General features: G+C 63.7%; 1 protein-coding gene across 1 annotated transcript; it reads right to left on the minus strand.

Annotated features, from left to right (window-relative positions):
* Nucleotides 1–3,518: 3,518 nt before the first annotated feature.
* TUBG1 (tubulin gamma 1) lies at nucleotides 3,519–14,623 on the minus strand. The gene is made up of 11 exons (XM_065422539.1): nucleotides 14,519–14,623; nucleotides 13,029–13,141; nucleotides 11,962–12,129; nucleotides 11,612–11,680; nucleotides 10,123–10,202; nucleotides 9,392–9,518; nucleotides 8,334–8,420; nucleotides 7,944–8,093; nucleotides 5,823–5,975; nucleotides 5,158–5,319; nucleotides 3,519–4,271 (listed from the first exon to the last, which is right to left on the minus strand). Exons 1-11 carry the CDS (start codon nucleotides 14,565–14,567, stop codon nucleotides 4,074–4,076), a joined length of 1,356 nt encoding a protein of 451 aa, XP_065278611.1. The 5' UTR covers nucleotides 14,568–14,623; the 3' UTR covers nucleotides 3,519–4,073.
* Nucleotides 14,624–14,806: the final 183 nt, after the last annotated feature.

Raw genomic sequence — 14,806 nt, forward strand, 5'->3', positions numbered from 1 at the left:
CTTGCTGGCCCCGTGTGCCAGCCCAGGTGACGTGCCCTTTGGTGGGCCCCTCCTGCACCAGCAGTGGCCCTGGCGTGTACAGGGGGCCGGGGCCGCCCGCCAGCACTGTGAGAATCCTGGGGATCCGGGCTGGGGAGCTGGGACGTCGGCTGCTGGGGTCTGGTTTGGGCCCCGGGGTCAGAGCCCTGGAACTACGTGGTCCCGAGGAGTTGGACATCCACTGTGGCGTCTATAGCCCCTGGCTCTGAGCAGGGGTGGAGGGCGGGGGGCGGGCAGAGACTCGCTCCCCCCACTCAGCTGTTGGGTTGCTAGTTTATTTCCTTAATTTATTTGTAGAAATGCCAGCTCCCCGCACTCTCCCTGGCACCCCCAGCTGGGTGCTGCGGGTGCCCAGGCTGGCGGGGACGTGCCAGACGCTGCTTGGCACCTTATTCCTGGCTGTGCCTTGCCGGCGTGGGGGGACGTTGCCATGGCACGACTGGTTTGTCGTGCCCGTCCCTGCCCCGGCTGGGGCTTCGCCCTTGCAAGTCCTGCTTGGCTGGTGGGGAAGGTGGGGGTGCCCGGCGGGATCGCCCATGCAGCCCCTGGGTTCTGGTGATGACCTGGGCACCAGCACAGGTGGGCCAGGCTGTGTGGCTGCTTGGGGGCCCTGAGGCTGGCTAGTTGCTGCGGGGGTGGGGTTGGCAGTCTGTTTGCTAGGACCATGGGTGGGAGGTGCAGAGGCTGTGGTGACTTCTCCCAGCACTTGAAGGGTTAAGGGGCCTCTCTCAGGGCTGCCTGCCTGGGCCCGAGCTCCCTGTGGGCAGGTGCTGGGTGGCATTCGCAGGCGCCTTCATGCTGCTCTGTGCCCTGGCACCGGGCCCCCCGCAGAGCAGATCCCTGCCCTGGGCCCACTGGTAACTTGCAGCGAGTTTCCCCAGGGCTCGAGAGCGCTGGCAGCGGCAGCATCCTGCCTTCCACCCCCATCCGTCTGTCTGTCTGTCTTGTGCACCAAGCACCTTCCCCCTCTCTGCCCCAGAAAGCTGCAGGCGGCCTCTGAGTGGCGGCTTGTTCCCGCGTGGGCCTGTCTCTGTGCTGTGCTGGCCAGGCTGCCCTAGAGATGCACTAGCTCCATGTTGGGGGGGGCCCTGTGTGGGAGCGGGGGCTCAGGCCTCTCTCTATGTTGCCTCTGTAAAGTTCCTGTTCTTGTTTTTGTAATAAACACCCAAGGAAAGTGCAGAGCCTGCTCTGTTCTGACACGCCGCGGCCCTGGGGCGGGGATCCCTCGGGGCAAGGGAGGGATGGCAGCCTGGCATCTCTGCTGAACTGCCACTTGTGTCCAGAATCGGGGCCTGCTTTAGTGACCTCCCGTCTCTGTGCCTGTGATGAAAACGGGGCCAGAGCGTAACGAGCGCAGTAGCTCCTGCCTGAGTCTGCAGAGAGCCTGTGCCATTCTCACTGAGGGGGAATTGCCCTGGGCTTCCCAGGCAGTTGGCGACCTCAAGAGCCTAAAGCCTTAACTGTCCCATGTAGCACCCTGGGTGCTCCCCGTGGCCAGCCAGGACAAGGGGCAGGATCTGCTGGAAGCATCTCCCCAGGGGGCCATGCGTGGGTAGCCCAGCTGGGCTGTTGTTTGCCCCCCCATTGGTGAAGGAGTCCTGCCCCCGGTGGGAGGGACAGGCCTGGGGTGCAGGCTGGGGGTGGGTGGGGGGTGTATTGCCCTCTCTGCCACCACGCTCAGTACTGGGGGGCTGGGGCCCTGGATCAGCCTGCAGCGGAGTTAAGCTGCCCACTCACCCTGAGACTTTCTGAGGAAATTGGTGCCTTGTCTTGGGTCCTCCTGTGGGAGGAGGAGATGCAATTCCGCGCAGGCTGCATGCCCCCAAGGCCCCGGGCTGGCAGAGCCTGGGTTAACGCAAGGGCCAATGGCCGTGTCACTGGCAGATTGGGCTGGTCCCTTCCCCCAGCCAGAGACCCCTGGCATGGAGGCAGAGTGCCAGGGCTGCTGGGGACTGGCACCCAGCCTTGCTTTGCTCTGACCTTTGGCATTTAATCAACGCTGCAGCCACCTCCCCCAGGCTCAGTTCCAGCTTCACCAGGCGCCTGCCCAGGGAGCTGGGGGGGAGGCAGCCCCCAGCTTCCGCCTGTGCCCAGCCGGGCGTGGGAGCCGGGCTGGGCATATGGCAGGGGAGTATTTTTAGCTCCCGTCTCTGTGCTGCTGGACCAGAGGAAAAGGCTAATTCTCACCTGGGCTGGAGCCAGTGCCCCCCTGGCCTGGCTCAGCTGCTCGCTCCCATGGGGGGGCTGGGCTGTGGGGTGAACCAAGCCCCGCCCTTTAACTGCAGCTAAATCCAGCCCTAGCTGGGGGCCTTGCTGTGGTGCCCTGATACTCTCTTCCTCAGCCTGGCAGGGAGGGGGCTAGTGTCCAAGGGGCCCCAGGCAAAGCCCTACTCCAGGCTGAGCTAGGAGTCAAGGCCATGGGCTAGGAGGGTGGAGCCAGGCCTGGCAGAATCAGCCCCCAACAGGGGAGTGCACTGCTCTGGGGGAGGGGAATGCTGGCTGGGGCTGGGGCTGAGCCAGGGCATGTGTGGCTCTGCTGGGCTAGTCCCATCAGCTGGGCAGGTCCCATGTCCACGGCCCAGTGTGCCTTCCTGGCTCCTCCTGCCCCAGAGCCTGCCCCCCTCACCTTGCGGCTGGGCTGCTCCACCCCGGGGAAGGTGCAGGTGGGATGCGTGGTTTAGCAGTGGGGCAGGGGCCTTCACCCACCCTTGGCTTTCTGGTGCCAGGCACTCGGCTGCTGCCAACCCAAGCACCTTAACCCTCTGCAGGCTGCAGAGGCTGGGACCGTCCCACCCAGGTCTGGGGCCACAATTCCAGATGGATGGTGATAAATCGGAGCCAGGACAGAGATGATAAACGATTAGAAACCCTGCCCTAGGGACAGACCCCAGGCGCTTGGTCGATTCAGCATGGGTGCGGGGGGAAGCCGATCAGTCTGTAAGTACCTCCCTGAGACCAGACTCAGTGGAGCAGAGCAAGGGCTGACACGGGCCCATGGCTGGAATGCAGGGGAGCGTTTTTACAGGAGAGTAACTAACCCCTGGACCCGCCCCGAGGGCCATTCACTCTTGGTTCCTTCTGGCTTTGGACTCTGGCAGCCCCAGGCCTCTGAGAACAGCCTTGTGCGCTGCCTGCAGGGAGCCCCAGGCCTGCTCCCCTGGAGCTGTCGCAGCCCCAGCCCACCCTCACCACAGCCAGCTGTGGCTCTACCACCCTTGGGATAGGGTTATATGGGGTGCTGGGCCCTGCCCACACTCCAGCTCAGGGAGCTCCCAGGAGTGAAGCAGGGCTGGGTTCCCCACTCCCAGGGTGCTTTGGGGCCTCTGGTTGCTGCTGGGGGAAAAGCCCAGGGCTGGCCCCCCCAGCCTTTGCCCCAGCATTGTGGGCCTGGGCAGTACTGGCTGGGGGGTGGGGCTGTTGTCACCTGCTCCGTGCCCTCGTTCCCGGCTCTGTCATGGCCCCGGCAGCACAGGGAGGGCTCAGTGCAGCGACAGCCTTTATTGAAGCAAAATAAGCTACACAAATAGCTGCAGCGCCCGCTGCTCTCTGCACCAGCTGCCCAGGCACAGAAAGAACCAGGCTAAGGACTGAGGGTAGCTGAGGGGCCCAGCTTAGCTCAGCCAGGTCCTCTACACTCCCTCCTTAGCTGAGGTCTTAGCCCCGGCCCAGTCTAGGCTGGGGCATGTGGCTTTCGCCCTCCCAGAGAAGGGGATCACTTACAACGAGGATTCCTGCTCCCACACAACACCCCCACTGGCGGCGAGCCGCTGCCCCTCGCAGAGGAAAGGCCCCTGTACTACGGGAGCCACCAGGGCTGGGGTCCTGCTGGGAGGAGGGGCCTACAGGCTCTGCCCCACAATGGGGTGACTCCCAAAGGTGCAGTGCTGCTGTGCCGGTGAGCCCCACTCTGTCCCTCCCCAGGGGGTGAGCAGAAGCCATGAGGACTAACATGTAGATGGGTGGCTTGTGGCCCCTGAAGTTACATGGAAAGGGGCTGTGCTCTCTGCACGCTCCCCAGCGGAGCCTGCGGGCGCTCACTGCTCCTGCGTGCCCCAGGAGATGTAGTCGGGGCGTGTGGCCGCGTGGTACTCGTCAATCAGCTGCTGCACGATCTCCCGGGAGTTGTCCAGCTCGTCGAAGTTGTCCTTGAAGATATCCTCCTTGCGGAACTGCTCCAGGAAGGCCTCCCTCTTGCGGAGCTTGTCATACTGCCGGCACGTCCGCTCGAACAGCTGTGCCGGCCCCAAATCCCCGTGAATATGGGGGCATGGCCCGGCCCTCACCCCACATGCCAGGGGAAAGTGCTGGATGGTCCCTGGGAGCTGAGGCATCCCCATGGCTATCCTGGGGAGACGGGGAGTCCCTGTGGCCACCCTGGCTCACCACCTGGGGGTGATGCGGAGCAAGCCCATGTGAAGGGCTCTCAGAAAACCTCTGCGTTTGGGGCTCCACCACAGCCAGGCTGTGATCTGGGGAACACCCTGCGCTCCCCGAGCTGCTTTCAGCAGAGGGCTTGCCAAGGGGCTAGGTGACTTTGCCAAGGTCCTGGAGGCAGTGGCAGAGGCGGGAAGTAGAACCCTGGAGTCCTGCCTCCTGGCCCTGGGCTTTACTCTCACAAGGAGGCTGTTCCTCCAATGGCAGCATGGCCCCGCAGGGCAGGACAAAGGGAACCCACTACTGGGTTAATGGACAAACCCAGCGGACAGCGTCTGTTCCTGCTAATGGATTCAGCAGGCCAAGTTTATGGGGTCGGAGGCTGAGGGAGGGGCATGGAACTGCGCCCAGAATGACTTTCTACTGAAGGAAACGCTGCAGGGCGACTAACTGGCCCCATCCCCCAATTCCAGTCACTGCCTTCTCTAGCCTGGCTGGGCCTCCACGCTCTGCAGTGCCACCCGCTGCCTGCTCTGGCAGGGCTGGGGCAGGAGCCACCGTCTTCCGCTCTCCTGCGGATCCCCCCGGCAGACGCGGCAAGAGCCAAGTCAAAAGATACATGAGAGCAAGTGAAGGTGAAAGCCCCTGCCTCTCCGAGCAGCCTCCCTGCTACGGGCACTCGGCAGCAGAGAGTGCAGGGCGTGCGCCTCCCCCAGGGGAGCGAGGGGCCTTGCCCGTACTCACCGAGGAGATGTTGGTGTGGTTTGCCATCATCAGGCCGCTGACACGGTGAGCAGACGGCAGGTACGGGGACTTCCTGGACAGCGCCACCTGGATGCTGGCAGGGCCCCAGGGGATGAAGTTGGCCAGTTTCCTCTCCCGGATCCTCTGCAAGCTCTTGTGAACCTAGGGAGACACGAGCAAGAGCTGGCAGTGGTGCTCCAGCCACCTGCCCTGGCGAGATTCACAGCATCAGAGGGGCCAGGGGGCTGGTCCCTCAGCAAACAGCGTAAACGGGTACAGAGCACCGTGAACTCCCCGGTGCTGGCCTAGTTGCTCGGACAGACGCTCTGTGCAGACCAATGGGCAGGACATCGTGCACCCAAGGGCACGGTCCCAGTGCTGCTCGTGGGGCAGGCACCTCTGCTGGCAGAGGACGTGACGACGGGCAGCCTTTCCCAGGGCGGCATCCAGGCAGCTAGGCCCCTGCCGCACCTGCAACGTTAGCCCTTTGGCTGGCTCTGCCAGCAGCTGTTTCCTCCATGGACCCTGCAAGCCTGGCTGAGGTGGGTGGGCGTCCGAGCCCGCTCCCCACTGCAACGCCTGGCCCGCTCCCAAGCCCAGCCCTAGCGGCATCTGCCTGCATGATGCCCAGGGCCGCACGACTCAGCCAGCCCCGGCTTGCTCACCTGCGTCGGGTCCACCTCACCCTGGATGATGTTCAGGATGGCGATGTAGCAGTGGTTGGTCTGTCTGTCCCGCCCCGTAGAGACCATGACGTTCTTAGGCTGCAACAACCTTCTCATCACGTCCAGGACCGTGGTTTTCCGCACGCTGGCCACCTGCAAACGCCAGCACGGGGCACTCAGGGGGAGACCGCCCCTGTGCCCTGTCCCGGGGGGGTGGCGGAGCCACACACACGCATGGCGTAGGCCCTCAGCTGAAGTTAGTGAGCAGAGGCAAATCCCTGGCCAGCCAGTGAAGAGAGAGAGACACACAAGCCCTGTGGAGCGGGCCAGTCACATGCACAGGCACAGAGCTGCATGCAGGAGGTCACAGGACAGCGGCAGCTCAGCCTGGGGGCTTGGAGCGATGCCCTTTCCAGGGGCGCTAGGGAGCCAGCCCGTCTCCCCTCCCCCCGCCCTGGCACTGGAGGAGTTGAGTTAACTGGAGCTCAGAGAGAGCCAGCAAAGGCCTGGGAAGCGGCTATTGGAGCGTCTTGCAGGGAGGCTCAGTTGTTCCCAGACAGCACTGGCAAGCTCCCAAGCAGGGCCTGGGCTCACACTTCATGGGGGACTCGCTGGGAGCAGAGCAGCCAGGCCCCCGCAGAACCAAGGCCCCGCTCAGCCGGTCCCCAGGGCACGTCACGCGGGGCTGTGCTGCCCGCTGCCCCCCTCGAGCACAGAGGGATGGGGCAGGGCGGGGAGCTCGCATGCTGGGAACGTGGCCAGCAAACCCTCCCCCACCCTTCTCCAGAGGGTGCCCAATTAACCCCTGCACGCAGCAGGCTTGGCCGTAGCATTCCCTACCTTCCCATAATGCACCTAGCCTGGCTGCAGCTCTCTGCAGCCGGGAACATGCCCCAACAGGCAGCGACTGAAGGGTTAATCGCCTGCTGCGCAGGGTGTGAAAGGAAGGTGCACGCCAGGCCCTAGGCTGGAAGGGCTGCAGCGTGGCTGCTCTGGGTGACTGTGGGGAGCGCTGGCTGGGCTGTTATTAAATGCCACAGCACCTGGGCACGAGGAAAGGCTGGCCCCACTGGTGGCTGGCAGGGGGAGAAGAGCCAGCCCCACAGCTGCTGCAGCCGCTGAACACTCTGGGAAAGCAAACCCCACTTCTCGTCCCCAGAGCCAGGATGCAATGGCTCGCTTGGAGGCGCGTGAAGGCCCATCCCCTCTGCCCCAGGCTGGGCACGTTGTGCTCCGTTGGCCAGGCTTCCGGGGACTTGCAAAGAGGTGGCCCCAGGCTGGAAGTGGGGAGGGTAAGTCAGACACCTATTAACTACCGCAGAGTCCCCCACCACCACAGGAGAGGACAGAGCACACTGGGTACCCGTTTCAGAGCCAGCAGCCTTTCCGATTTGCTTCTCTGAGCAACATCCTGGGGAAATGCAGGTCGACAGGAGGAGAAAGGGCCCGATTAGCTGAGCAGAAGGGTGCCGCGGAGCCAGCCCAGCAGCGTCTCCTGCACACCCAGAACACTGGCCCAGCCACCCTTCGCTACGGCCCAGTGGAGTCCTGGCTCCCGCTGGGAACTGTGATCAGGGACAGCACAAGCGTCCTGCTCACCTAGCCCCAGTATAAAGACCATGAGCCCCTGCAGAGGGGGCTGGTGCCTGTGCTCGCCGGGGTGGGATCTCTGGGGCTGGTATCCAGTACTCCCCCCTGGAGCAGTGCATGGCAAGGCACCACGGCGTCCTGCCCCAGCGGGCTGGATCTGAGCACCTGTAGCCTGGGAATAGCCCCACTGCACTCCCTGGGATGGACGGGGCTGCCGGCAGAGCGTGAGGACAACTTGGAGCACCCAGCCTTACCATGCGTGGGAGAGGGATATCCCCTCCCCGAGGCATTCACAGCAGCTCGGGGTGGGGCCAGGCAGGGTGGGGGCAGGGATCCCGCCATGCCGGGGGCTAAGCAAGGAGGGGTGGGGGTGCATGGTAGTGCATGCGAGCTGAGAGGCAGAGAGCAGCTAAGCTGCAGGGAGCCTCAGGGCCACAACAGAGGAGCTTGGCTGAGGTGCGGGAGGTGGCCGGGAGCCAGCGTAGGGATGGCGCAGGGCTGCCCGTGTGCCTGGGGAACTGCAGCACGTACCGACTGGTCTGTGGTGAGCGGTGTGTACCCCGTCATCAGGAAGTGGAGTCGGGGGGTGGGGATGAGCGAGGCGATCAGCCCAATCAGGTCGTTGTTCATGTAGCCGGGATACCTGAGCGTGGTGGTGCTGGCAGACATGATGGTGGAGACCTGGTGCAGAGAGGGGAGAGACAGTCGGGCTGCAGGCTCTGGAGGGATTCCCTGGAGCCAGAGCTCAGCTGTGACTCCCCTTCTCTAGGGAGTAAAAGCACAAGTGCAGCAAGGGAAACGTCCCAGCTCCACACCCCGAGCCCCCCAATGGAGCTACTCATCAGCCAGCACCGAGAGGAGCCCTAGCCCAGACATGTGGCTGAGTGGCCAGAGCGCGCGCTCCCCAGGGGGGCTCCTCACCAGCTGGTTGATCTGGGAGAAGGATGGGTTCTGGATGTGCAGCCGGTCTGTGGCGATCCGGTTTAGGGCTGTGTTGTCCAGAACCACCTAAAACAAGAAAGTTGGCCCCATCAGAGCAGACAGGGCCCAGAGGAGGCCAAGCCACTGACTGATGCCAGCTCCCCGGGCGTGAGCACTGATCCATACAGCCTCAGCTCGGCGGGCCTGGATACCACAGCACAACTGGGCCAGCAGACACAGGAAAGCATGAGCTGACTCATTCCTGGGGCCGGCTATCCCGGTGCGTAACTGACACTGTCCATAGAAAGCTCTTCTCCTCCTCCCGGAGCCCTCCCAAGACAGTACTGGCCCCACATGCTGGCCCCCAGGCCAGCACATCCATCCTCTAGGCCCAAGCAGTCTTAAAGCAGTTTAAAAAAAGGAGGGTAGGGAGAGAAGGTGCCGTCCAACAGGGGCTGCTCTGCCAACGTAGCTGTGCCCGTTCCTCCGAGCGCCAGAGACGAGGAAGCCCCGAGAGCAGGCGTCCTGGTTAGTATGTGCCCAAAGGCCTAGGGTGGGGCCTGCTGCTGGATCCTTGGCTTCAAACCCTGGGGCAGATTACAAATGATGCTGTGGGAGCCCCATCCTCCCCCATGTGTGTACACCAGAGCCCCCTGCCAAGTGGCCTCTGCTCCTACGAGCCCAAGGCCTGGAGTAGCAGGGAGAGCAGGAGGCAGCTGTGCTGTGGGGGGGGAAGCTGGTCCCCCACCTCCCCAGCCAGTGTTCCCCCTCGCTGTCACAAGCCCCTCAGGCCCTGCAGGCATGGCTCAGCCACCAGCCTTTCGGGGGGAGAAGTGGAGCTCTGGGCAGTCTGCTGGGGCTCACCAGGCCCCTCTGCTCTGCTAGAGTACATAGGCCCTTCAGTGCGCTGCAGGCTGCTAGCCCTCGCCTCAGAGGAGGGTGATCTATTGACTTCTGTCAGTCTGTGCAGGTTAGGCCTTCGAGGGCCCCCGTACTGAGTGACGGGGAGTTGGGGCTGGCTCCATGGGTCCCGCTCCGGCTTGCAGCAGAACCCTTACCACACAGTCAGCGTTCTGAGTCAGCCTCTTGAGCGTCAGCAGGGAGTTGTATGGCTGGACCACCACATCGCTCATCTCATCCTGGTTGGGGAAGACCGAGTAGGTCTGCACCAACTTCTTGGGATACCTGAGTGAGGAGAGCACCCGGACACCTAACTGGTTAATGTCCCAGAGCCACCGCCTAAGCGCTCCCCTCCCACGAGTTCCCCGGCAGTCTCCAGCGTGCCGGGCGGCAGTGAGTCACCGCGCGGCATGCCAAAGTCTGCTCACAGGGAGGAGAGGAATTTGTCCCAGCAATGCTGCATCTTACAGCACAGGAGGAAGCTGCCAGACAAAGCCACGGGTGAGGCTGAGCCATCCACCGGCTGATTAAGCAGCTGCTCACAAGCCTTTTCTCGAGGCTGCATGCTGGGACAGGCAGGGGCGGCTGCGCAGGGACCTTGGCTGCAGCCTCCTGCCTTGCCCAGCGCAGGCAGAGCTCCAGAAGGCAGCCATCCGATCAGAGCGGCTTGAGAGGCAACGGGGAGGCTGCAGAGCAGGGGTCCAATTCCAGAGCCTCCCCTGGACACAGCAGGAGCCGGCCCATCCCCTGGGCGGCCTGCCAGGGATTGCACAAGACAGTGTTTGGGTGGGGGCAGGGGCGGGGGCCCCGGCTCTGAGTCAGCGCTCTCCAGCTTCATGCTTTGGCAGGACGCCCAGGCAGGGCCAGCCTCCCCCAGCAGGGGACTCACCTGTCATTCAGTCGCTCCAGCAGATAGGAGCCCAGCCCTGAGCCTGTTCCACCAGCAATGGAGTGGCACAGCACAAAGCCCTGGAACCAAAGGGAAGGCAGCTTAGGGGGGGCTTACCCTCACAGGCCGAACGGGGCTAGCCACGCCACCGGCTAATGCCAGAGCCTAGGCCAGGGCAGATGGTGGCTGCCTCCCTCTGGATCTGTGCCAAGAACCGCTGGTGCGATCAGGCAGTCCCCAAACACCCATGAGGCACCGAGAGCTGCAAACCAATCGCAGCGCTCCTGTCGGAACCGCAGGAACTCACTTCTCTGAACCCACTGAGAACAGCGCTTGCTGCTCAGGGGCCCCCGGAGCCAGAGTTCAGAGCTTCCCAGGAGACAGGCAGACGCTGGAAGGGGCTACACCCACCCCCCCCCCGCCTATTCAGTTAAACAAAACGAGTTCAGCCCGTCCCAAGCCCCTCCCTCACCTGCCCTAGCCATCCTCCCACCTGCTCCTTAGGCCTCTTGCCAACCGTTATTTCCCAATCGCCTTTCCCCCCCCCCGTTGCCATGCAACAGCCAGATGTAAACAGCAGGGGGCTCTCTCTGTTGGGGTAAAGGTGAAGCTGACCACAGCCCAGGTGGGATCTGAGGCCCAGAGTTAACCCGCTCAAAGACCGAGATTCCCTCCTGACCCAGGAATCTCAAGTGTCACTGGGAGCAACAGAGGGTTCAAAGAGTCGGGCGTCCACCTCGTGTCTGACTTGCTGAATCCCTTTGAAACCAGCTGCATAGACTCTTCACGCAACAGCCTCCACTGGCCCAAGCCCTCTTGAAAATAGCTGCATGCTGCCCCCCCATGGCACCAAACTGAACACCCTTCAGACTGCACGGCCCGGACAGAGCAGGCAGATGCCACTTCAGCAGAGCTTCTCCTAACTGGAGCAGGAGAGTCATTGGAGGCCAACCTGGAAAGACGGTTGTCAAGAGGTGCAGACAGCACAGGTATGGGGCTAGCATGTTCTCCTTTTGGAAGCAGGGAGAGAAATTGTTCAGGCTGATACTAGGGGAGACAAGCAGGAGGAGTGGGATTAACGACGAGAAGGTAAATGGAGGCCAAATATCACAAGCCCTTCCTAGTGGTGAGCTCTGGTAAGTGCTGACCATCTCCCCTGAGAAGAGTCCAACGCTGGAGTTCTTTTTAACTGGATTTGGAAAACGCTCAGTAGGGCACACAGTAGGGGCGACTCCTGCTTGCCTCAGGAGGGCCTGGGGTCGAGGGGAAGGGTCAAGAGGACGTGGCAGAGATGGGAAAGGCCTCCTGTCTAGGATTAACCCTTTCCACATGCCTGTTGCCTAGCACCCTGACCCCCAGAGATCATCACAACTGCCAGGCTTCCCTAGAGAGCAGAGACCTTAGATTGGGCTCCCGTTCGGAAAAAAGCAGTCTGGCTAAGAAAACAACAGGCAAGGGAAGCCAATCGGAGGCCTCCGCATTTCTTTACCTCTAAGCTGTCGCTCCCATCAGCCTCTCTGTCTATGATGTCAAAGATATCTTCGTGGATTTTTTCCCCCTGCAAGATAAAACCAAAGCAAGCTTCAGTCCATGTACTTTCCCCAGAGGAGCTGCTTCCCAGGCATAATGCAAAGCCCCGTCAGCTGGGAGACAAGGCTTCCAGCCAGACCAGCAGATCCTGCTGGTGGCGAGCTGTCACCAGTGAGTCCCTGCCGAAAGGTGTGGCGCTTGCTCCAGCAATCACACGCCAGCGCCTGCTGGGAGGCAAGGCGTCCCTGACAAAATCTCAAGCCCAGGGATCTGAACTATGGTTGCACATGCCAACTCCAGCTCTGTTACCTGTGAGAAGCCGCTGGCCCAGTTGTTCCCAGCCCCGCCGCCATGCTCGGACAGGTAGATGTTTTCCGGGTTGTACAGGTTGGCGTAGGGGGAGTTCAGAATGGAATGGATCACTCGAGGCTCGAGGTCCAGCAGCACAGCTCGGGGGATGTAATGTTCATCATCTGCCTGTAACAGGGAAGGACAAGAGGGCCTAGAAACATGCCAGGGGCACAATTCCAGATTGCAAAAGAGAGAGCGTGACAGAGGGTGCCCCCCACTGGTCGGAGAGAGGTATAACACACCTTTACTGGATCCTGCCACAATGGACGAGATAAAGAAACGATTATGTATTGTCTGTATTACGGGAGCACCTGGCCCGCAGCACGCTGGGGGTCATACCTCACAGAACAAAGAGATGAGCCCTGACCCAAACAGCTCAGAATTGGAGAAATTACGTAACAAATATGAACTGCTTCTTGAGTCCCCAGCACTCTACACCCACCACGGCACACCAGGCTCCAGGCCATGACAACATGCTGTTAAGCAGTAAATCTCGGCAGAGATGCCACTGAAGGAGATGAGCTGGGGCTGGACTGAGCTCGCCAGCCCCTTTCACAAACTGAATGTGGGTTGCTGGCTAGAAAGAGAGAGGGGGTGGCCAGAAACTCCCCAGTGTGTCCTCAGCAAGAGGAGTAGCTAGAGAGGGGATTTGTTCTCAACAGAGGCGATAGGATCCATCAATAGAGAAGGATCCAGACTTAGGGATGGACTTTGTGAATTGAAATAACAACTGGGTCTTTCTACTGCTGACCCCAAAAGCCAGTCTGGGCTCCAGCCACAGAGAACAGAGAGGAAATGTGAACCAGAAACTCTCGACTAAGGTCCCACCTTGGCTCTGGGAGGCTTTTAGAGATACCAGCATTATGTCAGCGGGGCGGCTGGCAGTGCCAGATCTCCAGGGCTTTGTCCCTGTGGAGGAGGGATGCCTTCTGTTTGTCCAGGGGAAGGGCGCCTGGCCCAGCCTGGGCTGGATCTGAGTGATGGGCTCTGGCCCTGGGAAGGTGCAGAGCTGGCGCCCGCCATACCTGGTAGAAGAAGACGTCTTTGCGATCGGTGCCCTCGGTGGCGAACTCCTCGACGATGCCCTCGGGGCTGATGCCGTGCTCGGCACACAGCTGCTTCCAGAACTCGAACCCGACTGCAAGAGAGACCAGCCGGGGCTCGGGCGGGCTGGAGGGGAGAGACCCCCCCTGCTGCCCCCAGCGCCCCCCTGCTGCCCCCCCGGCGGGCTGGAGGGGAGAGACCCGCCCTGCTGCCCCCAGTGCCCCCCTGCTGCCCCCACCCCAGCCAGGGCTCAGGCGGGCTGGAGGGAAGAGACCCCCCCCGCTCCCCCCAGGTGGGGCTCAGGCGGGCTGGAGGGGAGAGACCTCCCCCGCTCCCCCCAGGCGGGGCTCAGGCGGGCTGGAGGGGAGAGACCCGCCCTGCTGCCCCCAGTGCCCCCCTGCTGCCCCCAGCCCCCCCCGGCGGGGCTCGGGCGGGCTAGAGGAGAGAGACCCCCCCCTGCTGCCCTCAGCGCCCCCCTGCTGCCCCCCCTGCTGCCCCCCCCCGGCAGGCTGCAGGGGAGAGACCCGCCCTGCTGCCCTCAGTGCCCCCCTGCTGCCCCCACCCCAGCCAGGGCTCAGGCGGGCTGGAGGGAAGAGACCCCCCCCGCACCCCCCAGGTGGGGCTCAGGCGGGCTGGAGGGGAGAGACCCCCCCCCGCTCCCCCCAGGCGGGGCTCAGGCGGGCTGGAGGGGAGAGACCCTCCCTGCTGCCCCCAGCCCCCCCCTGCTGCCCCCCGGCGGGGCTCGGGCGGGCTGGAGGAGAGAGACCCCCCCTGCTGCCCCCCCCCCGGCGGGCTGGAGGGGAGAGACCCCCCCTGCTGCCCTCAGTGCCCCCCTGCTGCCCCCACCCCAGCCAGGGCTCAGGCGGGCTGGAGGGGAGAGACCCCCCCCCGCTCCCCCCAGGCGGGGCTCGGGCGGGCTGGAGGAGAGAGACCCCCCCTGCTGTCCCCCCCCCCGGCGGGCTGGAGGGGAGAGACCCCCCCTGCTGCCCTCAGTGCCCCCTTGCTGCCCCCACCCCAGCCAGGGCTCAGGCAGGCTGGAGGAGAGAGACACCGCCCCGCTCCCCCCCGGCGGGGCTCGGGCGGGCTGGAGGAGAGAGACCCCCCCTGCTGCCCCCCCCCCGGCGGGCTGGAGGGGAGAGACCCCCCCTGCTGCCCTCAGTGCCCCCCTGCTGCCCCCACCCCAGCCAGGGCTCAGGCGAGCTGGAGGGAAGAGGACCCCCCCCCGCTCCCCCCAGGCGGGGCTCAGGCGGGCTGGAGGAGAGAGACCCGCCCTGCTGCCCCCAGTGCCCCCCCCCCCCCCGCCGGGCTAGGACGCCTGGGTTCTATGGCCGGCTCTGCCGCTGCATAGCTGAGTGACAGGGGAAGGGGAGGGGCCTAGGCCCCGGGCCTGCTCTGTGCCTCAGTTTCCCCACTATACGCCCCGCCCCCTCCCAAGCCCCTCCCCCAGTGTACGCCCCGCCTCCGGCCTCACTCTGGTTGCCGCACTGGCCCAGCTGCAGGGTGATGATCTCTCGCGGCATCTCGGCCGCTGCGCCCCGGCCCGGCTCCTCGCTGCACCCGCCGCTGCCTTTGCGTCCTCCCGCCCGCGTCCAGCGGAACTGAGCATGCGCGAGCTGCACGTCCGGGGAACCGCGGTTAACCCAGCCCCTGAGCTTCGTCCTGGCAACGCGCATGCGCGAGGAAAAAAAGAGCGCGCGCAGCTCTGATCGCGCACGCGCAGTAGGACGACACCGCCTTTCCGTATAGCAAGATGGCTGCG

This window comes from Emys orbicularis, chromosome 25, assembly GCF_028017835.1.
Source record: "Emys orbicularis isolate rEmyOrb1 chromosome 25, rEmyOrb1.hap1, whole genome shotgun sequence".
NCBI lineage: Eukaryota > Metazoa > Chordata > Testudines > Emydidae > Emys > Emys orbicularis.